Source organism: Poeciliopsis prolifica, unplaced genomic scaffold (assembly GCF_027474105.1).
Source record: "Poeciliopsis prolifica strain line A6 unplaced genomic scaffold, Auburn_PproV2 SCAFFOLD010, whole genome shotgun sequence".
NCBI lineage: Eukaryota > Metazoa > Chordata > Actinopteri > Cyprinodontiformes > Poeciliidae > Poeciliopsis > Poeciliopsis prolifica.
In genome coordinates this window covers 2,999,710-3,024,242 of record NW_026562385.1, presented here as the reverse complement: position 1 = coordinate 3,024,242, position 24,533 = coordinate 2,999,710, and the positions used below count along the sequence as shown (strand labels likewise).

General features: G+C 38.9%; 3 protein-coding genes, 1 long non-coding RNA gene and 1 pseudogene across 5 annotated transcripts; 3 read left to right on the top strand and 2 right to left on the bottom strand.

The window, feature by feature from the left end:
- Positions 1-141: 141 nt before the first annotated feature.
- Positions 142-5,656, top strand: LOC129363791 (cytochrome P450 2K1-like; annotated as a pseudogene).
- Positions 5,657-5,760: 104 nt separating this feature from the next.
- On the bottom strand, positions 5,761-7,955 carry LOC129363792 (uncharacterized). The gene is made up of 2 exons (XR_008606346.1): positions 7,845-7,955; positions 5,761-6,077 (listed from the first exon to the last, which is right to left on the bottom strand). It is a non-coding gene; the product is annotated as an uncharacterized LOC129363792 (long non-coding RNA).
- Positions 7,956-10,390: 2,435 nt separating this feature from the next.
- On the top strand, positions 10,391-14,442 carry LOC129363790 (cytochrome P450 2K1-like). The gene is given in 10 exon segments (XM_055036078.1): positions 10,391-11,066; positions 11,147-11,309; positions 11,783-11,932; positions 12,077-12,237; positions 12,757-12,936; positions 13,025-13,166; positions 13,577-13,761; positions 13,836-13,977; positions 14,057-14,200; positions 14,203-14,442. Coding segments are annotated over 10 exon segments (1,515 nt in total). The 5' UTR covers positions 10,391-10,859; the 3' UTR covers positions 14,244-14,442.
- Positions 14,443-15,511: 1,069 nt separating this feature from the next.
- Positions 15,512-20,650, bottom strand: LOC129363147 (uncharacterized). Of its 2 annotated transcripts, none has more exons than XM_055035032.1 (4): positions 20,453-20,650; positions 17,448-18,134; positions 17,241-17,354; positions 15,512-16,998 (listed from the first exon to the last, which is right to left on the bottom strand). In XM_055035032.1, the coding sequence occupies exons 2-4, from the start codon at positions 18,090-18,092 to the stop codon at positions 16,081-16,083; spliced, it is 1,677 nt and encodes a 558-aa protein (XP_054891007.1). In that variant the 5' UTR covers positions 18,093-18,134; positions 20,453-20,650; the 3' UTR covers positions 15,512-16,080. The 2 variants fall into 2 exon arrangements, with proteins under 2 accessions (XP_054891007.1, XP_054891008.1); XM_055035033.1 differs by lacking the exon at positions 20,453-20,650 and adding an exon at positions 18,500-18,571.
- Positions 20,651-20,719: 69 nt separating this feature from the next.
- On the top strand, positions 20,720-24,186 carry LOC129363542 (RNA-binding protein with serine-rich domain 1-like). Its single transcript, XM_055035699.1, has 7 exons — positions 20,720-20,798; positions 21,619-21,768; positions 21,869-22,048; positions 22,141-22,246; positions 23,285-23,438; positions 23,534-23,678; positions 23,762-24,186. Coding segments are annotated over exons 1-7 (843 nt in total). The 5' UTR covers positions 20,720-20,796; the 3' UTR covers positions 23,868-24,186.
- The last annotated feature ends 347 nt before the right edge of the window (positions 24,187-24,533 follow it).

The following is a 24,533-nucleotide window of genomic DNA, read 5'->3' as shown; positions in this document are numbered from 1 at the left end:
ATAAAAGTATAAATCCATTTTCTATATATATTCTGTTATTCATCAAAGCTTGAGGGATAGAGAGGAGTAAACCAACTCCAGAGTTGAGATCACTGTCATGTTAATGCACAAAGGTTAAATAGGTGTGGCCAACAGAGAACAACAATCCCACAGGAACATAAAGTCCTCTCTGTCTCAGCTGAAAATTCATTTCAGGAGATCGTAAGCAGCTGAGAACATGGAGACTTTGAAGGATTTTGGTTTCTTTCTTTTCTCCAGTCCCACCTCTGTACTTGGAGTAGGTCTCCTTTTCATAATCCTATATTTGGTGACTGTTGGTTCCTCCAGAGAAACAGGTAAAGAACCTCCAGGACCAAAGCCTCTTCCTCTGCTTGGCAACCTGCTGCAGCTGGATCTCCAGAGACCCTACAAAACACTGTGTGAGGTACTGACTTAAACTGTTCTGCAACATTTAAACCTGTTGGACATCTGTTTCATTCTTTTCTCATGTTTTCATCCAATCAGCTTTCCAAGAAGTATGGGTCTGTATTTACAGTTTATTTTGGACCGAAAAAAGTGGTTGTCCTAGCCGGGCACAGGACAGTCAGAGAGGCTCTGGGGCTATGCAGACGAGTTTGGAGAAAGAGAAATCGCACCGATATTGAGGGATTTAACAAAATATCATGGTATGTCCAGAAGTAGATCATAACAGACTTTTGCAAAAGTACTAATGAACTACTGTTAGACATTCTCACATTTTCTCTCATTACACCCACAGAGTTCAATATGTTTTATGGATTTTATGTGACAGATCAACATAAAAAGGTGCATAAATTGAGAAGTGAAAGAATAATTATATATATGATTTTAAATCAAGAAGATAAAAATCCGAAAAAATATGACATTCGTTAAGTTTTTTTTTCAATAATGAAACTAGTTCTGGTTTTGCAGAAGAAAAGTTTTTTTCCCTTTTGTCCTTGGAAAACAGTTAAATCTCAGTCAGAATGGGTGCAGATTGTCTGTGAACATCCATTTACAATGTATTCCAAAGATTCTGGGCTTTGTGTTTGCTTAAAGCATAACAACTTATTGTTGGTCTAACAGTAAAATCGCCAATGAAATGTATTTTTGTAACTTGACAAAATATTGAAACAAAGTTCAAAATTGATTATGTTCTGTTTACTGTATAAGGAATTCTGTTTTCAAATGGAGAAACGTGGAAAGAGATGCGTCGTTTCGCCCTCAGCACCCTCAGAGACTTTGGGATGGGGAAGAGTTGCAGAGGAGAAAATCTTAGAGGAGTGTGGGCACCTCATTCAAGTGTTTGAGAGTTATAAAGGTATAATATAATACTGTGTTTCTCTAAGAAATAGACATGAAATTCTTCATTGAAATGGTTCAATCATTGTTGTGGTGTAATAGTTCGTATTAATGAAGTACATTTTAATAGCAGACAGGTTAAAACAGCAACTCTCTTGCTCCACAGGGAAACCATTCAACACATCCCAAGCAACAAATAATGCAACATCCAACATCATCTCCTCCATTGTGTTTGGAAGCAGGTTTGAATATGATGATCCTCAATTCAGAGACTTTGTTCATCGAGCCACTGAGAATATTAAGCTAACTGGCTCGGCAGGAATCCAGGTAAGCTTAATGTTTCACTTAAGCAATTTGATACATTATTTACCAAGTTGCAAGTTGGTAAAGTATTTACCAAGGTAAATAATATATCAAGTTACTCAAGTGAATTTCAGTATTCGGTAGACCATGACAAAGTTAGATATATGAAAGGTAGAGACTGTGAAATTATTGTCTGAAGTCCAAACCCTGAGCTTACTCATGCCACCCATTATTTTACATATATAAAAATACATTAACTTCTCATAAAAGAGCTATTTGGATTTATGTAATTTTCATAAATAGTTTTTTTTACATCCATATGCTTAATTGAATTTTGTTTCCTGGGGTTTTATTTGACAGACCAACAAAATGTGAGGTGGAAGGATAAGCACACCTATAGGTTTAAAATGTTTTCTCATATAAATGTTACATTCTATTTTTATTTCTGACTGAATGATATTCTACAAGGACTGTCCATTAACTCTCTTTAATGTTAAATATTTGAACCAATATTACATTTTTATATTCTTGAAATATATTTTCCATAATTTGAAGCTCTACAATACATTTCCCTGGCTGGCTGGATGGATAAAAAGCCGTCAGGTTATATTAAAAAATATTGAAGAGACGGTGAGAGAAGTGAAGGATTTAACCCAGAAACTGAAAGAGACACTCAACCCTCAGACATGCAGAGGACTGGTCGACTGTTTTCTGGTTCAAAAGCAGAAAGAAGAGGCAAGGCAACACAAACCTATTTTTTTTAAAGAATAATGGCAACATCAAAATGTGTGGCACATGTACAGTATTCACACAGTTTTCTCTTTAGGACTCTTGTGTCAAAGACACTCAGTTCACTGAGGAGAATCTGATATATACAGTGGGAAACCTGTTTGCTGCTGGAACTGACACCACAGCTGCAACACTGAGGTGGGGTTTGCTGCTCATGGCAAAGTATCCACAAATTCAAGGTAAGAAAGAGGAGAAAACATTTGGGTCATTTTTCCTATGCCCAGCATGTCCTCTCACATTTAAATGTTGGTTAAAATAATATATAATCCAAACAGGTAACTGTTTTGAGGTAACTGAGATCCCTGGAGGGAGAACTGTTGATCATTTCCTTCTTGTTTGCTGCAGACCGGGTTCAGGAGGAGCTGACCAGGGTGGTTGGAAACCGCGAGGTTCATGTGGAAGACCGTAAAAATCTGCCGTACACTGATGCTGTCATCCATGAGATACAGCGGCTTGGTAACATTACTCCTATTGCAATCCCACATAAAACTAAACAAGACGTCACCTTTCATGGATATTTTATCAAAGAGGTGAGCAGGAGGGAAATATAGGCTTCCAACAGACAACATCTTCCAGATGATCATGCTTGTATATTTGTCTTCAGGGAACTACTGTGATTCCGCTGCTTGCTTCTGTTCTGTATGATGAGAGTGAATGGGAGAGCCCTCACACCTTCAACCCTTCTCATTTCTTGGACAAGGAGGGAAGATTTATCAAGAGAGATGCCTTTCTGCCATTTTCTGCAGGTAAAACAACTTTAGTTGTTTGTTAATCAATCAGATAATCTTTGTCATTCATGATTGGATGAAAATGCATTACTTGCAGGTCGCAGGACGTGTCTTGGTGAGAGTCTGGCAAAGATGGAGGTTTTCCTCTTCCTCACCTCACTCCTTCAACGTTTTCATTTCAAGCCTCCACCTGGAGTTTCTGAAGATGACCTGGATCTGACTCCAGCAGTGGGATTCACCATCCCTCCTTCTCCTCATGAGCTCTGCGCCATCAGTCGGCAGTGAAGAATGAAACACTACAGTATAGTTCATCTCTCTACCAGAACCCTGATGTCACTATTACATATTTTCACTTTAAATGTCTGCATGTTACTTAAATTTGCACACTTTATTTCAGGAGCTTTTTTTTTTAGCTATAGGCTTTATCCCTCACTTTCTTCTTCTCTTCTAGTGAGTTAATTTCACTGACATATATAAATGATGAAGAGATTCAGTTTGACTCCATGTAATTTTCTTATGACAAAGCAAATTATTACAGAGTCTGTAATAATTTAAGATAGAGTCGTACCTGAACATTGCTGAAACATCAGTAATGTGTCATATTGATTATGACATATTACTGAAATGATTGGAGAGCTGGGTAGGACTCTCTGGTCTAGAACTCAATTGTTTGAGATCTTACATTAAGAACATGGATTTTTTTGCATCAATATTAAACTTCTCATTGCAGCGGCAAGAAGTTTCCTGTGGGGTACCCCAAGGTTCAGTCCTCGGACTCCTTTTATTCAATACTTATATGCTCCCACTCGCTCAGGCAATAAGATTATCTACCACAGCTAAGCAGATTCACAGCTTCGTGGTACATTATCACAGGTGACTCTGAACCCATCCAAGCACTAAACAGATGTTTAGAACAGATAAATGTGTGGATTGTGATTGTGATTGACAGCGCTAAAACCCTCCTGTCTCTAATTAGTTGTTTCTATATAGTACTGGGAGAAGGCAGAGGAATAAATTTTTCACAGATTATCTCTCATGTCATACTGTCACAATGACTGTTTTAACAAATATGTAAAAAAATATATTTTTATAAAAGTTACGTACTGCAGCTTTAATTTCAGTCAGGAGAGGACAGGTCAGGAAGGAGATGGGCTACAGCTGCTGCTGACTGACTCATCTGTTGTTAAGTGGTGAAAGGTAGAAGGTACAAGTTCAACATATGGGTTAAAAATTGACACTTTTACCTTTTTCTCTCTCTGTCTCTCTATTTTTTGAAAACCTAACTTCATTATTTTTCTTAGCAGCATAGTAACTTCCACAGTCGTTCTTGTCTTCTGCCGTATGTTGCTGATCACCGTCACCTTTAAGAGCTCCAAGCAGGAACAAACTGTTTCATGCAGATCCAGGGTGGCTCAGGGCAAATGTTTGTTTTTTTTTGGTCTGGGAGGGGTAACATAACTTGGCGCCCCTTCTCGGTGGTGCACAAAGATTAGGTGGCCGTTTGGATTTGCAAGCTGATGTCGAGTTAAAATAAAACCTTTCACTGCCTAACAGTTGAGGAAAGCGTAACTTGTAATTGCAAAACAAGCAGCTGTCACTTTGAACTTTTTCCAACAACATGGACATGACCTGAAGTATAAGCTCTGCTAGGGGATGATTTCTGTACCATCTAACTCAAAAACACTACCCAAAAGATTCAGTTGTATGAAAAAGTGTTTGCTCCCTTCCCGATTTCTCATTTTTTGCATGTTTGTGACTTTGTTTCAGAAAATCAAAACAATTTAAATATTAGTCAAAGACATTACAATTAAAGGTGAAATGCATATTTTAAATGAAAGTATTTATTATTAAGGGATAACAATTGAAATCCTGCGTTAACATTAATAATCCCCAGTTAAACTATAACTCTGGTTTATCAGACCTTAATTCACTGTCTCTTGCTACACTCAAGCCTGGTTAGTCTCACACCTGTTCTCAAATAAGATATCCCTTAAATGAAATGTGCCTGATAAAGTGAAATATACCAAAAATCTATTTCTTCTAGAAATCATGCCTTGAAGAAATAGAGGACCACATGGAAAGGCTTTCAAGGCCATTAATTCTCTAAAGCTTTGACATTCCAGCAGATCACAGGGAGAACCTTTATCCACAAACAGCAAAAACCATGGAACAATGATGATTGAAAATGAACAAATGTGTATAATCTTGATGTGATAAAATGGTAAAATGCTACTGTTACCACATATGGAAAGCAGTTATATAATTAAAAATAACAAATACTGCAGAATAAAATTTAGAAATCTTTAGAAAATTTGATCAATCTTTTAATGTTGTAATACATACAGTCTCATATCAACAAAAAAAGAGAAATGTATACATGTGTATTAGAGCTGCAAAATGTTGGGTAAATATTGAATAATATTAGTGAGTGTTTGCCATTCAGAATAGCTGTTCCAAAGGTAAAAGACCCTCAGATGAAAAATCCAACACACACTGTTTTAGTCTGAAAGACTGATAGAACGAAAGAACTGAAAAAATGAAATAAAATAACCATGGATTGTCAAAATTATTAAAAGTATGTTAAACTCAATTCTACTAATCTATTCAAAGCAATCCTTAAATTAAACAAACAACATCTGCCTCATTGTTATGCCATGTTTTATTACAATCTCCAATAACACTCTGTCAAATATCAGGAAGAAATGAAGAGAGAGCTTTTTTAAATTTTCTTCCGAGCTGTTATGTTGCCCCCCTCGTGCGATGACGCCCAGGGCAGAGAGCCATAATACCACCTCTGGGAGTTCAGGAGTTCAGTCCGAGTTATGAGCTTTCCCTGTCTGCGTGTTTGTCAGGATAAAATAAAACCCCAGGCGGTGACGAGGCGCGGACTGACCTCAGCGGGATCTTCACCGCCAGATATCTGTCGATGGCGATGGCCAGCAGGCTGAAGATGGAGCTCTGAGTGAGTACCAGCACGAAACAGGCGACGGTGTGGAGCAGAAAAGCCTGGAAATCAGCCGGGAATGGGTTTTGGTCTCTGAGCCCTCGGGCGGCACAGCATTGGAAACGGATTAGCGGAAAGATGAGCTCAGGAACCGCTCAGCGGCGCTCCGAGTGAAATCACTGCTGCGTCCTAAAGTTAAATCTCTACCAGGACTCAAGAGCTCCCTGATGTTGCAACTTTTACGGAAAATTACAGCGTAGGATCAAGTTAGACCAACATGGTCCATTTATTTTATCACACCTTTATAGTAATCGGTGACTTAAAGCTGAAAAAAAAACCAGAGAATAAATAAGAAAAACCTGCTGCACTAATACAGATTTCTGATTTTTCTTTGTGTCTTGCTCAGTTTGACTCTCTGTTTAAGTAACATTCAAATTTATAGAATATGATTGAAAATAATCCATCCATCCATCCATGTTCTTACGGCCTAGTATGGGGTCAGGAAGTGTGCTGGTACCTATCTCCAGCGGTCAACAAGTCAGAGGCTGGGTCACCCTGGACAGGTCACCCTGGACAGGTCACCCTGGACAGGTCACCAGTCCATTGCAGGGAAACAGAGACACACGCACACACTCATTAAGGAGAATTTAGAGAACCCACTTAACAGTCATACTTTTGGACTCTGTGGGAGGAAGCCGGAGTACCCGGAGAGAACCCACCATGCACAGGGAGATGATGCAAACTCCATGCAGAAAGACCCCGAGCCAAGAATTGAACCCAGTACCATCAAACTGCAAGGCAACAGTGGTACGAACTATGCATCCCTTTTTAAGTAACATTTAAAGTGATCAAATATGACTGAAAATAATTGTTAAGGTAATTATTGGAGGCTTTTTGGGGTTGGGACCGACGGAGGCACGGAGAGAGGACTCGATACCAGGACCAACAGAGGAACAGAGAGGCGGAGGCACAGGGGGCGTCATGGAGCCGAGATCTACAGCCGAGATTGACATCTTCAAGAGGCATTTCATTTGATAAAATACCTCTTGAAGATGTTGGCACCAGAAGAAAGTTTTGAGAAAAAACTGCCCCTCTTCTTCTGGTGCTTTTCAATCTGGGTTAAAAGAGACGACACAATTGTGTCGTTGACGATCTCGTGCTCCATGAAGCCCAGAGCCCATCCGGCAGAACATCCAAAGGTTTCTCTGAGGTCCCTGAAAACCTTTTTCACAAGCCCAGGGACCCAGTCCACCTGGATTTCCACCGGATGGCTCTCAATGTCAGCGCAGATATGATGAACTATGCGCTCCTGTGCCTCCATCAGGGAATCAAGACACCTCCGTGTCTTTGACTCCCTGATGCCCAGACACAGCAACGACTTTACAAAAGTCGCACTGTGTCCTGTCTCTGTTCCTCTAGGGATGCCCTCAGTTCTTCGGCGCGTCTCCTTGCTGTCATCAGTTCATGGACTAAACTGATGACAGCTCGCGCCAAAGAACTGAGACCTAAGCCCGGCCTCAGAATCGACAAGGGGTCTTCATCATCCATGGGAGACATAGATGTTACGTGCTTCAGGAAAAGGACGTCAAGCACCTGAGCACAGTCTCCCTGGACGACTTCGTCGACTCCCATTGCCCGGGCAAAGGCCTGAGAGACCTGATCTCCGAACATGACTTTTATATCGCCATACTCGTAGTTCAGGTTCTCAGAAACGTCCCTGACAAAACCGGAGAAAACATTCATTAAATAACTTAAAAGGTATCTCGTCCTCTCTTCGATACCTTCATCCAGGTCCAGAAACTGTCGATCCAGCCAGTCGTCTTCATGTGTCTGATCGATGTATTCACTGATAGCATTTATGGCGTGTCCATCCACTAGCAACTGCACGTCTCTCCTCAATAACTCCATGTTTCTTCTGAACTAAACTTGATGCCTACTCTTCTTGAAATACCGTGGAACCTGGCAGAATGTTACCAAGCGGAGTTATTTATACCCCGTGTTACACAACAAAGCAGTATGTGACATCACAGCCTGTTCATGTTATTATGATGTCACAGACAACTTTCCTTTAAATTCTTAATGACGTTTTTATACTTATTTGTCTGTAACTCAATCTAAATTCTTGCTCAGATATAAAAATAAAAAAACTCTAAACTTAAATGGGTTCTCTGCTGGTCAATAAACACATTCAGCTGAACCTGGATTTTAATTTTGCAATCAGAGATGCAAGATGATCCCTGTTTACGCATAAAAGCAGGTTTCCTGTACGTTTCATCTGGATTTTCTCAACTAGATCTAAAAGTATGCTGGTTTTTATGCATCCAACTTATCTATCAATGCTGATCGAGGCGAAAATTGACAAATTTCTATTACTGGCAACGACAATAATTGATGCTCCATTAAATGTTTGGCATTTAACTCACTCACAGAATATGTATCAAATTGCTGAAATGCAAATCCTAAATGCTTCCAAAGTGAAACTTTTTTCTACCATCACAAAAACATGATGTAAAATAAGTTGGCGAAAAAAATTGACGATCATTCCTCAGATGTCAAGCTGTTGGATTTCTGTTGCTTTATCATCAAATGTCAGTCAAGTATGTAGGGAAGTAAGATGACTTTGTGCATCCTGGCACCTGATGAATTTCAAAGGACTGGCTGGATAAGCAGAGTGTAATAATGCAATTATCATTCCAAGTTTATATGAGGCATTAAGCTACATGGGGGATTCATCAGATCCCTGATCTGATTCTGATCTGTGCGTCTTTCTGAAGACAAAAATCATCTCATATGACGATGGCGTGAGTGAAGGTCTGCACGCTTCTGCTTCTCCTGCATTATTAGCATATATGATTAAACAGCTGAAGCTCCAACACTGCAGATAAAAGCTCATCATCACGTGATTAATTAGAGCACTGCTTGATGGGATTAAGCCTGAATCTCATTTCACTCCTTCAGCCTCAACCTTAAGGAGAAACGGGAGTTTGGTTCGTCTCTGAGGAGTAAATAAAGATTTATAGAGAATGGTTTCCTTCCAGGATGCAAACATGGAAGTGAAGGAGATTTAACGTCCATAAGTGAAAACGACTCCAGCAGCGTCTACTTTGAAACGTCCCAGAAGATCTAGTCGCCGTTAATTATTGGTGATCAGATGAAAAATAGCAAATATGCATTTTGAAAAAATTAATATAACTTTCATTTCTTCTCAACAAGCTCATAAAGTGAAAACATACTGTAGCAAGAACAAAATAATTTACACACCAGACCTAAACACTTATCTGATCATTAAACTCAAAATCCTTTTATAAACACATCACATCTTTGTGCTTGTAAAATATTGGACTCCAGTTACGGATCAAAGTTAAAAATGATCAGGCTGATTGATTGGTGCTTCTCTAGTTATGCAATATTACTCCCATATATGTACTTAGTCATGTTTTATCACACTTTATTTCCTTTAAATATGTTAGTACTACACATGAAACCTGTCATTTTATAAACTAGTGTAAATGTAAAACTCTTTAAATACTTTAAAGTAAATCGCAATTGTTCTGCATTACAAAGCATGAAAAAATACCATCTGCCTCTGTAACAGTTTATAGGATATTATTAGTCATCTTAATAGTGGTGCCCCAGTCTGATTCATATTTTAACCGCTCATGAATACAAATCGAACCCTTCCTGAAAAAATAAAACCACGGTTTTATAAAACTGGAATTATTTTTAAGGCTCTCTGCTCGATGTAAAGTAAAATCATTTTTAGAAGAGTTTGAAATGATGATCTATGTAATAAAGAAGAGACTTAAACATGGATATTATGTGAACAAATTCATTTTTTCTCTTCGTTAACTAAATCTCACGTATACAAAGAACTCCTTCACTGACAATCAGGCAAATTTAGTATTTCGTGACTTGGTAAAATAAAATTGTTTCAAATACGAGGCCTGTGTGGCACAAAGGTTGTTTACATGAGGAAGGATGAGCTGGCAGGAGGTGAAAGGGAAAAGGGGGAAATGCAAACACTTTGTCAATACCTGCAAAGTCAGAACAATTGAGGACAAGGAACCTTTCAAGGATTTACAGAACAGCATATATGCAAAAGATAAAACACAAATGAACATAAAATCATTTTCCAGTACAAGCATAGAGGAAACATGACAGACTCAGTTCTTTATTAATGGAAAAAATGTTCCTGTCATTAAATCTTTGTGATAAAAGTAGAAATCCATTTTCTATATATATTCTGTTATTCATCAAAGCTTCAGGGATAGAGTGGAGTAAACCAACTCCAGAGTTGAGATCACTGTCATGTTAATGCACAAAGGTTAAATAGGTGTGGCCAACAGAGAACAACAATCCCACAGGAATATAAAGTTGTCATGTAACCTGTGAGTGTTTATTTTGCATGGCACAGTGCTGCCACCTGCTGGACTTTCAGGGAAATGTTTTACGTTTACGTTATTTAGTCAGTTTGTTTGTTAACGGCAGAGTATACATTGTGAATGTCGTGTTCAGATCGAGTTCTTCGACGCAATGCCTCTATGTATACTTAAAAATGAGCGTTTATGTTAATGTGTGTGAAACAAAGCAAGTTATTCATAGATTTTATGTTGTTCCTGATTTGGCAGTTTCACTCCATTCTACGTGAATAAAGGAAGAGCTGTTTAATCCTGACTCGCCTAAAAGGAGTTTGGCTGACCGTTAGCTTGGGTCGGGACGCCATAGAGAGACCGTTACAAAAGTCCTCTCTGTCTCAGCTGAAAATTCATTTCAGGAGATCGTAAGCAGCTGAGAACATGGAGACTTTGAAGGATTTTGGTTTCTTTCTTTTCTCCAGTCCCACCTCTGTACTTGGAGTAGGTCTCCTTTTCATAATCCTATATTTGGTGACTGTTGGTTCCTCCAGAGAAACAGGTAAAGAACCTCCAGGACCAAAGCCTCTTCCTCTGCTTGGCAACCTGCTGCAGCTGGATCTCCAGAGACCCTACAAAACACTGTGTGAGGTACTGACTTAAACTGTTCTGCAACATTTAAACCTGTTGGACATCTGTTTCATTCTTTTCTCATGTTTTCATCCAATCAGCTTTCCAAGAAGTATGGGTCTGTATTTACAGTTTATTTTGGACCGAAAAAAGTGGTTGTCCTAGCCGGGCACAGGACAGTCAGAGAGGCTCTGGTCGGCTATGCAGACGAGTTTGGAGAAAGAGAAATCGCACCGATATTTGCGGATTTAACAAAACATCATGGTATGTCCAGAGGTAGATCATAACAGACTTTTGCAAAAGTACTAATGAACTACTGTTAGACATTCTCACATTTTCTCTGATTACACCCACAGAGTTCAATATGTTTTATGGATTTTATGTGACAGATCAACAAAAAAGGTGCATAAATTGAGAAGTGAAAGAATAATTATATATATGATTTTAAATCAAGAAGATAAAAATCCGAAAAAATATGACATCGTTAAGTCAATAATCACTATCTGGTTTGCAGAAGAAAAGTCCTTGACAGTTAAATCTCAGTCACAATGGGTGCAGATTGTCTGTGAGCATCCATTTACAATGTATTCCAAAGATTCTGGGCTTTGTGTTTACTTAAAGGATAACAACTTATTGTTGGTCTAACAGTAAAATCGCCAATGAAATGTATTTTTGTAACGTGACAACATATTGAAACAAAGTTCAAAATTGATTATGAGTTCTGTTTACTGTATAAGGAATTATATTTTCAAATGGAGAAACGTGGAAAGAGATGCGTCGTTTCGCCCTCAGCACCCTCAGAGACTTTGGGATGGGGAAGAGAGTTGCAGAGGAGAAAATCTTAGAGGAGTGTGGGCACCTCATTCAAGTGTTTGAGAGTTATAAAGGTATAATATAATACTGTGTTTCTCTAAGAAATAGACATGAAATTCTTCATTGAAATGGTTCAATCATTGTTGTGGTGTAATAGTTTGTATTAATGAAGTACATTTTAATAGCAGACAGTTAAAACAGCAACTCTTGCTCCACAGGGAAACCATTCAACACATCCCAAGCAACAAATAATGCAACATCCAACATCATCTCCTCCATTGTGTTTGGAAGCAGGTTTGAATATGATGATCCTCAATTTAGAGACATGATTCGTCGAGTCACTGAGAATATTAAGCTATCTGGCTCGGCAGGAATCCAGGTAAGCTTAATGTTTCACTTACTTGATACATTATTTTCCAAGTTGCAAGCTGGTAAAGTATTTACCAAGGTAAATATATCAAGTTACTCAAGTGAATTTCAGTATTCGGTAGACCATGACAAAGTTAGATATATGAAAGGTAGAGACTGTGAAATTATGTCTGAAGTCCAAACCCTGAGCTTACTCATGCCACCCATTATTTACATATATAAAAATACATTAATTCTCATAAAAGAGCTATTTGGATTTATGTAATTTTCATAAATAGTTTTTTTTACATCCATATGCTTAATTGAATTTTGTTTCCTGGGGTTTTATTTGACAGACCAACAAAATGTGAGGTGGAAGGATAAGCACACCTATAGGTTTAAAATGTTTTCTCATATAAATGTTACATTCTATTTTTATTTCTGATGAATGATATTCTACAAGGACTGTCCATTAACTCTCTTTAATGTTAAATATTTGAACCAATATTACATTTTTATATTCTTGAAATATATTTTCCATAATTTGAAGCTCTACAATACATTTCCCTGGCTGGCTGGATGGATAAAAAGCCGTCAGGTTATATTAAAAAATATTGAAGAGACGGTGAGAGAAGTGAAGGATTTAACCCAGAAACTGAAAGAGACACTCAACCCTCAGAAATGCAGAGGACTGATCGACTGTTTTCTGATTCAAAAGCAGAAAGAAGAGGCAAGGCAACACAAACCTTTTTTTAAAGAGTATTGGCAACATCAAAATGTGTGGCACATGTAAAGTATTCACACAGTTTTCTCTTTAGGACTCTTGTGTCAAAGACACTCAGTTCACTGAGGAGAATCTGATATATACAACATCAAACCTCTTTGCTGCTGGAACTGACACCACAGCTGCAACACTGAGGTGGGGTTTGCTGCTCATGGCAAAGTATCCACAAATTCAAGGTAAGAAAGAGGAGAAAACATCTGGGTCATTTTCTCTACATCTAGAAGAGATTTTTTCAGCCCTTTGCAGCCCTTTGAGATTTCTGTTCTTCTCATAAGGTGTAAAATATAAACCTGCCTCTTTGGAAATAAAGCAATCTCTGTAAAGAAGTTTGTAGGCAAACTGTCGATTCAAAATTCCTTCATGTCATTCTCAGTTAAGCATGTAGATGTTAATGGCTAATTTTATGCAGGAGGCTTAATGTTTTTTAGTTGGTGCAATATTTTTTCTCAATATGTAAAAGCTAGATGGTTTCAATGTTTTCATCTGGAAATAGAAATTGTAAAATATTGCATCTGCTAAACGTCAACAAAAATATTTGTGGTGACTACTGGAGAACTGTTGATCATTTCCTTCTTGTTTGCTGCAGACCGGGTTCAGGAGGAGCTGACCAGGGTGGTTGGAAACCGCGAGGTTCATGTGGAAGACCGTAAAAATCTGCCGTACACTGATGCTGTCATCCATGAGATACAGCGGCTTGGTAACATTGTTCCAATGTCGATCCCACATAAAACTAAACAAGACGTCACCTTTCATGGATATTTTATCAAAGAGGTGAGCAGGAGGGAAATATAGGCTTCCAACAGACAACATCTTCCAGATGATCATGCTTGTATATTTGTCTTCAGGGAACTACTGTGATTCCGCTGCTTGCTTCTGTTCTGTATGATGAGAGTGAATGGGAGAGCCCTCACACCTTCAACCCTTCTCATTTCTTGGACAAGGAGGGAAGATTTATCAAGAGAGATGCCTTTCTGCCATTTTCTGCAGGTAAAACAACTTTAGTTGTTTGTTAATCAATCAGATAATCTTTGTCATTCATGATTGGATGAAAATGCATTACTCGCAGGTCGCAGGACGTGTCTTGGTGAGAGTCTGGCAAAGATGGAGGTTTTCCTCTTCCTCACCTCACTCCTTCAACGTTTTCATTTCAAGCCTCCACCTGGAGTTTCTGAAGATGACCTGGATCTGACTCCAGCAGTGGGATTCACCATCCTCCTTCTCCTCATGAGCTCTGCGCCATCAGTCGGCAGTGAAGAATGAAACACTACAGTATAGTTCATCTCTCTACCAGAACCCGGATGTCACTATTACATATTTTCACTCTATTTTAAGAATTTGACAGTTTCTATTTTTTTAGTTACATGCTTTTTCTCTCCTGTAAATTGTGTTCTCATTTGTTCTAAGCAGAAAAATTCTAACAGAAATAAAGGTTTGAAAATCTATCTGTGTAGTTAATCTATAATGCTAATACAAAAGACAGCTACTAGTATCCATAGAAAGCCACAACCGCTGCTGTGTACTCCTGTAAGTGTGTCATCGACACAAACATTTATGTAAACTACAATTGACTTAATAGTCTTTTTATTCATATAATTTTTGTTTTCTGCATTAAAATTTGAGCCATTTCTGTTGTGTGTTCAAAACCTCAGGAGACGTGAACATGTTTATTTCTCTGAGTTTAAGATGTAATAGTTTGTGTGTTTAATTTGGAAGTCTAGGTGGCGCTGTTGCCCTAAGTAGTTGCAAGTAGATGAAAAGTTTAAGATTTTGCTAAACAGTAACAAGATAAGAGCAAAATATGTTGAACTTCTTCATAACTATGAACAGCTCTCTAGTAGTGTGAAGATACAGTTCTCTGACTAAATTTAATTGGACACTTGCAAATCTTTTGCTGAGGTCACTGTAATTACGTAATAGTGACCAAAAGGGTGAGTACGAGCTGCTTTATTGACATCTACTCTGTGCTGTCATGGCAGAGGCCTTTAGACATAATCGCTTTTTAAAAGTTTATGTGTCGCAGCCTTTCTGTATTGAAAAATCTCCGACAGGCAATACTGGTGAGTTGTATTAACTTCACTCATAAAAGAGAAGTGCAGTCAGTGTACATATTTAGACAACTACTGAATTTTAAAACAGTAGTTGTAGTATTTGAATATGACCAGTAATTATATTGGTCATATTATTAAGGCCAGTGAAATGGGCAAATTTAGCTGGATTTTCATCTCAATATATAAATTCGTTATGCTTTTGCAACCTACTGTACATGTTCCCTCGGCTTTTGCTTACTCCTGGCTCAGTGGTTGCAGCTACTGGCCTATACTTCAGGGAAAAAAGTTATTACTGGTTTTGATTCTCCTCCTTCATAATATTAAGTGTCAGGTTGTAAAACTGTAGTCTTGATCTTTTAAGTTGCTTTTGGTATAATTGCTTCTTTGTCTCCCAAGATTTTAGCAATCAACATCCCATCCCGTTACTGGAAACACTTTACATTATGAAATGATTACTCTTTCTGGATCAAAATCTGACTTTTATTAGTAAAACAGGTCAAAGTTATTTATATTAACTGTTTGTGTTGGATTTCCTGTTGATAGAAGACAAAATCACAAAAATATACAGACTCATGACTTGCATTAAATTGTGGCTAAGTTAAATCAGAGGACTTCAACAAAACTTAAAAATTTGTTATCTATTGCTGTACATATTGCGTGATAATGTTCCTCAGCAATAAATTTAATAAACACAGCTTCTTTTATATTAGTAAATGGACTGAACTTATATAGCACTTTTCCAGTCATTTTGACCACTCAAAGCGCTTTAGACTAGTCACATTCACCCATTCGCACACACATTCATACACCGATACGCAGACCAGTAGGCCATTTGGGGTTAAGTGCCTTGCCCAGAGGCACATCAACATATGGCAGGAGGACACTGGAGTCAAACCTACAACCTTCCGATTGCAAGACGACAACTCTGCCACACAGCCACAGTCGCCCAAGTAGTCCCAAAAATGTACCTTACACCGCAACGCTACAGCAAATTAAAACAAACACAAGTGCAAGTTCTTTCGGTGGACTGAACTTGTGTTATTTAAGGTCCTTCCACCTTGATGCTACTGAGTGAAGAGGAGTTCATGTCTTGCTGGGTAGACCCGCTGCAGTCCATGAAGGTCCTGGCAGAAAAATCTGCTGCTTTACTCTCCTGCGTTCTGAACGACTGAGTGTGTGTGTGGTTGTACGAGGAAACGTATGACTGTGTGTAGGGTGCCAGGAGGGCTTGACTGTTTTGCTGTTGATAACCAGCTGGATAAGTTTGTGACTGAGAGGAAGTTTGAGTAAGAGTAAGAGGAAGACTGTCTGTGTTGCTACATGGTGGAAACCCATTTATGCTTGGTGGGCTCATTCCTGGAACCTTAAAGGCCTCTATGCTTTCTAATCTCTCTAAAGAGTTGTAGCCTGACTGAGTCTGGCCACACTGAGAGAACGTGCCTGGACTAAAAGTGTACGTGTCTTGGCTAAAAGAGGTAGTGGCAGAGGCTGCTGGCAAAGACGATGGCGAGGGAGTTTTGTTGAGCCGTTGTGGGGTTCTGTTACAGAGTCCTGCTTTAGAGGAGAGTGTTTGGAGAGTGCTGAGGATCTGCTTCTGAATCTGCGTCTGCTGTGACTGCTCCCTTTCCAGGCGGCACTGCTGCTCCACCATCATCTTCACTGCCAGGCCGAGGCTGCGAACTTCAGAGCCAAGGGTCTGGATCTGGTCCTGCAAGCTACCTCTTGCTCTGGTGTCCTGGACCGCCGATGGAGGATTTGAATTCCCCTCGCCTTGAGTCCTGGGGGAGGGCAGACGAAGAACAGTTCCTGGAGATGAGGATGTCAAAGGCGCTTGCGGGCGATTAGGAAGGCGAATTCCGACACGTGGAGGAGGATGAAGGGAGCGGACACTCATTCCTGGTCTCTGTGCTGCAAAGCGCCGAGGGGAACCATTATGCCCAGGCTGCCCCTCCATAACAGTCTGAAACAATAAAAACACTTTATTTAGAAGTAGCTATGGTGGAACCTTCAAAAAGGATTGTTCAGACTTGTATTTATAAATTTATTGCCACTTCTCTCTTGGATGTTATTGTGTTGAAGCTATTTAATCATGACCACAAGTTTTAGATAAAAACAATACAAATGCTATTCCCAGTGAAACATAATATACAGGAACAGGAACAGTATTGCTTTTAGGCTTTTTAAAGTTTGTTGAGATCGAACCTTTTCAGTGGTCAGGTCATAGGTTTCCTGCTGCTGTGGTAGAGCACTGTTTAAATCTGAACTTTGAACGCCAGCCTGATCTCTCCTCAACAACGCTGCCATCTGGTGGAATGACTGGTAAATGTGAAAAATATATAACTACTTTAGCAATTTATACAGCTTTAAAGCAAGTCAGCAATTTTAGAATTGAGAAAACTCTGTATTTACCTTTGTCCTATGTGACAATGCTCTGTCCAAAAGTCTTTTTCGAGCTGCCAAAATTGAACTAGTGGCTGGGGAAGGTGTCACTCTTCTTCTCAGGAATGCTCCAGATGCCGTTAACGTGGAAGACAAGTTTGAACTTGTTTCTGGCCTTGTTACAGGTGGCTGAGTCGCCCTTTGCTGGCCATGCTGTGCAAGTGAAGTGACACTAACAATCTGAATGTCGTTTTCTTCCTTATTTCCACCGGACTGCTGCTCCGGCCTGCTGCTTCCGCTAGCCTCCCCAGATCCAGAGGTCTTTGAGGTGGTCTCTGCATTGGTGGATGCCTGTTTGGAGAAGTTAGCTGGAGCTGGATACTCAGTGTGATGAGGCCTGTCCCTCATCAAGTTCTGAAGGTGAATGTTGCTCCACCTCTCCTGCAATGCCCCAGCTTGCGCTTGAGCTGTTTGCGCCAATGTGCTACCTCCAGCCTCCAGAGGTCTAACCCTCCCTGGTGGTCTGCCCTGGAACTCCCTCAGGTACAGGTATATGGCTTGAGCAGACACCTTGATGTTCTCCAGCTCCAGCACAGCTTTGATTTTGCGGAAACTGAGGCCAGCCTTCCGCAGCTCCACCACTTTGTGTTTGGCAGCATCATCGAGTCGCCCCATGCTTGTTCAGTCTAGATAAATCCCCAGTTCAGATGATAATGGCTACATGAGTCAGAAAATAAAAGAAGTTAGTAACAGTTTATGTTTTTAAAGCACTTTTATCTTGCATTGTATTTACTGTAAGGACATCTTAAAACAACAAAGGTGCTTTTCGAAGAATATCAATATCAAGTCCCATCATGTTTTTGAAGAATGCCTGTTGCTTTGGATGTTTTATACAGACAGTGTATATTGGGATAAAATGTGTAGAATTCAGTGTGTTAAAATGAGTCAGAACAGAGTACTTTTGCCCTAATGTCAACAACTTTATTTCTTTACTTGATAATTTTGAGACAAAGCTGAAATGCACCTCATAGTCTATTTTGAGCTATCAAATAATTTATTGCTGAAATGATGAGAAAACAGACCAGAGTATGTCAGATGAATGCACTGAAAGTCCTCAAGATGCTAGGGTGAACTTGATCTTCGATGGTGCTGACTGAGTATCTGCATAGGGTATCACATATCTTATTAGAATGTAGTCACTGCTGCAACATTATAATAAGAATTATGTTGATTCTGCAGGACGTATCTTCCTCCACAGATAATCTATCAGATTCAAGTCAGGACTTTGGCTGGGCTTCTCAAAATTAGAAACTTTATTTCCAGTTTAAAGACATTTTGGTAAAATTCAAAGTTCACTTGAAATCTAAACCAGTTAGGAGTCTGATTGCTTAACTGCATATGCTGGCTGGCTATAGCATAATTATACATACAGCTGTTAATGTTAACTACTACTAAATTATTGTAGGATCTTTTGCAGAATGTGTGGATAATTGCTATAATTTCATCTCCTTTCTCTTCTCTTATTTACATATTTGAAAAAAAAAAAAAAAGATTTCCAGTACCAAAACACTGTTGTTGGACGTATTTTAGAATGAGTGCCTGTGACTCAGTTATCACTAGTCAAAGGCTTAGTGTAACATCCTTAAAGGCCATCTTTTAAGGATGTCTTATTGTTTCACTAATTTAAGGACATTTCTGGCACTGTTCGAATAGGATTCAAATAAGATAATTGTGTTGCATCCAGCCCTTGTATTGTTTATGTGCTTGCTCTGTTTTGCATATTTGATACTCATATTATATTAAATAAAGTAAAAAAAGTGAAACTGAACCAAAGGTTATGCATGACATTGTACTTCATCTTCTTCCTTTTTTTCTAATTTGTAATCTTTACAGTAAATAGAACAGAAGTTCAACATTAATCAGCTTCCCTCAAAAAAGCACCTTTGAAACTTGTCATACTTTGTCTTCAGTTGAGACATCTTGAGAAACTCTTTTCAGTGACACATGTTCAACAAGATTTATTGCTCTCAGAGGCGAGAATCAAACAGTGTGGATTGAGATTTTAGTTTGCTTCTTAGGTATGTTCTAATCTCATGCTGGTTATAATTTTTATTGATAAAAGGCCATGTAAAAGTGTTGGACCTCTTTCACATTTTCTCATGCTAAAAAACACTGATGTACTACATAATGCTTTCATATTTAAAAACAGCACAGACGAGTGCATAATTATAAAGTGGAAGGAAAGTTACAGATGGGTTCCTATTTTTAGTAAATGTAAATCCTGAAGAAGGCCTGAAGAAGTTCTGTTTGCAGTCTGTCATAAACAGAGCAAATATTTGGAGGGAGGTGTCCTGGTCAGATGATATGTACAAAATCCTGTTTTGCTTAAAATGCTTTGCCACTTTAACTAGTACTCCCAATTAACATTACCAACTTATCTAAGTTGTACCAACTAATCTAAAAAAATCTGAATACCTATGTCATTTGTGGACACTAGTGAGGAGGGGAGCTGTAAAATACTACGGTGGAGCAAAATGACTATAAATGTACAGACAAAACTACAGTCAAGTGGTTCAAAACAAGCCATGCTCATGTGTTTCTACACCTCAGTAAAAGTCTAGCTCTAAATTCAATTAAAAACTTGTGGCAAGATTTTAAAACTCATGGTCACATGCTGCCCTGATTGAGTTCTGCAAAGAAAAGCTCGGTGTTGTTGCCTTAGTAAAAGCCCAGTAAAATACATTTAAATTTGACCTTATAGCATGACAATGTACGAGATAGTTCCAATGTTTTTAATAATCTAAATAAAATAAAAAAACAAACAAACAAAACAACAATTTGATCTTACAATGATCCTATTTATATATCTGAATTCAGAATAATCAATCACATATTCAGAATAATAACTATGTTGCTGGCATTGTAATAACTTGTAATAAACTCCCAACTATAAACCCGTTTTATCCAAACAGTTTTACAAGTAAATGCCCACACTGGGCTGCTTGAAAATAATCCGCATGTGCAGGAAAACTCACCTGGATTAGCTGGGCTAGCTAACAACAACAGCCAAAATAAAGTGCAGCGTTCACCCTGCGGAAGCCAGTCGAAAATAAGGAAGCTCTGCTGCTTTTTCACATTAAAAAAAATTATCAAATGATTTTATGCACACAAGTGACACAGTTTGGATATATTTATCTCAAGCGCTCTCTCTCATACGCAAACGCGTAAACCATTCGTCGTCAAATAACGTAAAATAAACAAATGATCGTAAGTGGCGCTCAAGCAACTACGCAACTTCCGGTATCATCATCATCATCAGCCAGCGACGTCTTTCCAGGCCGCGAGTGGTTCAACTGTAGCCTCCTGGTCCGAAAAAGAAATGTAGGTTCAAGCTTTTTTGGGGGGATAAAAACTATGAATATATACGTGCGTGAGATGTTTTTACTCAACTTTTAAATATTTAACGCTTTCACGTGGTCGTAGTTTCGCTATAAGAGGAGCTGTGCGGAAGGTTAACGGAAGCAGCTTGTTTTCAGGAGGGGGTGAATGAAATTCAATGGCGGCCTGTTTTGTCCGAGAGTCGAGCTTTTTCATGAATACACAGAACTTTGGATTAATGTTCTGACCCTGTTCCTAACATTATTATTCTAATATATTTGTGCTATGTATAATCAAACTGTTTAAAATTAATCAACCATTTGTGATTTTGATAGACGGAATATATGGAAGCAAATACAACCGCAGTAATTTGAACTCAAAAATAAAAACAAGCAAAAATTAATAAAATCTTTATGACTGTGGGGTTTGCTCAGCAGAATTATGTACTGTGACGTTGTGCACTCTCAATAAGGAATAAAATTGGAAAATTTTTGTTTGATATAATTTTTAAGCTTATCTTTTCTGCCAAGGTAATTTCTTTGTATCTTGAAGTTCAGTTTATTATACAAGGAAGCTGAAGCCAAATGTACATCTTATCCTATTAAATGAGCTATCTCACTTTCATTTTTCCACGAAGTAAACTGAAATATTTATCAACAATATTTACAATTTTTAAGATTGGTAAAGGCAAAACACATCAAGGACGTGACGTGATGTGACGTGATTAGATCTTGCATGCAGATTTCTATCTGTTTGTTTTTTCAAGAGCACGACATACAAGCATAACAGAACTAATTTAATGTGTTTCTTTCTTTGAATTTAGGGCTCCATCACCTACAAAGCGGAAGGAGGATGAGAAAACCAAAGATAGAGGTAAAGAGAAGACTGGTACCAAGGATGGAGACAAGGAGAGGGGGAGGGAGAAAGTGAGGAAGCGCCGTAGTGCTTCGTCTGGCAGCAGCAGCAGCAGCAGGTTTGTATTCTGATGCATTTTTCTAGAATATTTTGTTTTAGATGCCGTGCCCGAGCAAGATATTTTTAGTAAAATAATTGTGTTTCTGCTTCTGCTCCAGATCAAGCTCATCGTCCAGCAGTAGCTCAGGTTCCAGCTCAGGTTCCTCAAGTGGCTCCAGCTCTTCTGGCTCCAGCCGCACCGGATCCTCAAGCTCTCGTTCATCCTCCTCATCCAGCTCCTCAGGCTCCCCGAGCCCCAGTCGCAGGCGCCATGATAACCGTCGCCGCTCCCGCTCACCGTAAGGGTGTCCTTAAAATCTTTTCTACAAGTTGATGTTTCATTAGTAGGCTTTTTTGAAGAGGTTTAACTTAACACTTAATGTTTTTGTAGCTCTAAAGCACAGAAGAGGGGAGATGATAAAGACCGAAGGAAGCGAAGCCCCACCCCAAAACCGACCAAGGTTCACTTAGGAAGGCTGACCAGGAATGTGACCAAGGTTAGTGAAAAGAGTCCAAGGTTTACCTGGAATGTTTTTCCCTCTGGAATACAACAGGCACATAAATTATGTCTGCTAATGCTGAGATGGTCCTTCTATTGCAGGCATGTTGCTGTTTCAGCATCTTTGTTTAGGAGATTTAGATCTCCTTTCACCATAACAGTCCTCAATGTGACTGAAGATAAGATCTAACAATACAGCATTGATCTCTGATTTAAAGAAAAAACGTTTCCTCCGATTTCAACATTCTAGATAGTATGGGGCAGAAGGAAAGCGTTCCATTTCTAAAATAAAAAGCAGTAAGTTTCTATGGCAAAATGTTTTGAGTGGTTTTGTCACTACAAATATACATCACTACTTATGGAAAGTCACTCTGAACTTTATGAAAGGTCTGACTGTAACAAACCAATGACAATAGAGAAGAAAGTTGTGCTTCTGACTACAGTCGAGTGCTCTACAGCCAGAACTTTGTAATTGTTTAACCACGGATATACTCTGAAAGTTACTACGTCAGAGAAAATTTGTAGCCTTTACAGATTTAAATATTTACATAACATGAACATTGAGATGTGTTGATGTTATACTAAGGGAAAACAAATAAAATGCAAGGAACTACACTGGAACTTTTTTGGGTAACCAGGGTAGTTTTCTTATTTCTCTGTTTGAAACGCATTCTGTACTCCATTGAACCAGCAACACTTCTGCAGAAGGAATGACCCTATCAGTCATCAGCGAACCTAGTATTTGTACATTAATTGCGTATTTTGAACATTACTTTAGAAACAAACAGAACTGATGACCAGGATAAAATAAAGTTCTGGGGTAACAATACTCTAGGTTTGATGCCTTTTGATTTTAAAAGAAAAAGAATGACAGACTGGTCCTGAGTTTTGAAAGAAATTCTATGTGGTACATCAAGACAACTGCATGCATAATCTGTTGGGCTAAAGTAGAGTTATACAAAAATTATAGACATATGTTATCCTTCTGCTTATGATCTAGTAAATCCATTGATGATGATGCTTTTCTGGTTAACAGGACCACATCCAGGAAATCTTTTCTACTTATGGGAAAATAAAGATGATAGACATGCCTGCAGATAGGCTCCACCCACACCTGCCCAAAGGCTACGCTTATGTGGAGTTTGAGACTGCCGAAGAGGCTGCGAAGGCCCTGAAACACATGGACGGAGGTTGGTGTTCGTTTCAGTGCCTGTTAATTACCCTAAGCATACGGCTATGTCTGTGTTCACTGAATAAATATCTTTAATTTGATTTAAATGTTTAGGTCAGATTGACGGACAGGAAATCAGTGCAGCTGCTGTGCTGACTCAGCGGGTTCGTCTTCCACCTCGCAGACTGTCTCCTCCTCCTCGGCGAATGCCCCCTCCACCACCAATGTGGCGCCGCAGCCCCCCACGCATGAGGAGAAGGTACACATTAGCATGCCATATCATTTTATCCATTTATTTTCACAAGGATCATATTTTCATGGCTGCTCCTGTTTACCTCTCAGGTCTCGGTCCCCGAGAAGGCGGTCCCCTGTACGCCGCCGCTCTCGCTCCAGATCCCCCGGTCGCAGACGCCACCGCTCTCGCTCCAGCTCCAACTCCTCCAGATAAACAGTTGTTTTACCTTCAGAGATCACATGGCTTCATTGATTCTGACACCAGATCAACTGCAACTCTTACCTTCTTGATGACTTCAACAGGATTTAAATCATCAGTTTTTTGTAGCCATCTGTATACATGGTAAAAATGGAGGTGCTTTTGTCATATTTTTGGCTAAGATTACTCTGGAAAGTTTTCTTTCTGTTTTTTTTTTTATGTTGTCTCCACAGACATCTACCAATGTTTCGTTTGAAATGTGACGTATTTTTACCTTGTATTGAGTTTTTAGACATTGTGAAAAATAAAAGTGCAGAACTGTCAGCACCCTGAATGGCTTCCTTTCTTGGAACTTTTTTGCTGCACACACACTTAGTACTTGGGATAGGATTTCTGCTCAGTCTTAAAAATGTAAGAAATGAAAAAATTGTGCTCCATTTTCTTCAAAACTATCAAACATCAAATGAAAACTTCACTGGAAAAAAAAAAACTTTTTTTGCAGAAAGCATCCATTTGGTATTTATTTAATCAATTTGCAGACCTACAACATGCTCACAAGCTCTTCAGTGGCATTATTCCATGTCAGAAGGTCATTCAGAAAGCGTAAATATTTGCTGCAAGGTGGCCAAAAACTAATCTATTAAAGATTATTTTATTACATGATGGATATGCCTTGAGTTT